Source organism: Cariama cristata, unplaced genomic scaffold, assembly GCF_000690535.1.
Source record: "Cariama cristata isolate BGI_N322 unplaced genomic scaffold, ASM69053v1 scaffold37610, whole genome shotgun sequence".
Taxonomy (NCBI): Eukaryota; Metazoa; Chordata; class Aves; order Cariamiformes; family Cariamidae; genus Cariama; species Cariama cristata.
The window spans coordinates 1,028-1,298 of record NW_009595899.1 but is presented as its reverse complement, the minus strand read 5'-3'; the positions used below and the strand labels follow the sequence as shown (position 1 = coordinate 1,298).

At 64.6% G+C, this 271-nt stretch overlaps 1 protein-coding gene across 1 annotated transcript in view; it reads left to right on the top strand.

Annotated features, from left to right (window-relative positions):
- LGALS3 (lectin, galactoside-binding, soluble, 3) overlaps window positions 1–271 on the top strand; it is a gene marked incomplete at both ends in the record, with an annotated part of 1,652 nt that overhangs the window by 713 nt on the left and 668 nt on the right. The window contains 1 exon segment of the mRNA XM_009703767.1: window positions 55–176. Within this exon segment, the coding sequence (XP_009702069.1) occupies window positions 55–176 (122 nt within the window).

The following is a 271-nucleotide window of genomic DNA, read 5'->3' as shown; positions in this document are numbered from 1 at the left end:
GGGGCGCGCCGGGGCCATATCCCGGAGGAGCAGCAGGACAGGGACCGTTTACAGGAGCACCTGGAGCATTCCCTGGAGCGCCAGCAGGACCAGGGCCGTATCCTGCCCCAGGACAACCGCCAAGTGGCCCTGGACTTGGGCCCTCTCCTCTACAGGGGGGACCGGCTCCTCCGATGGTAATGTCTCCATCATATTCTGAGGGTTTCTGCCTCTTCACTACCTGATTTTGCTCGGCTACGGGAGGGACCTGGGGCTGGCTGTCCCCCGAGGG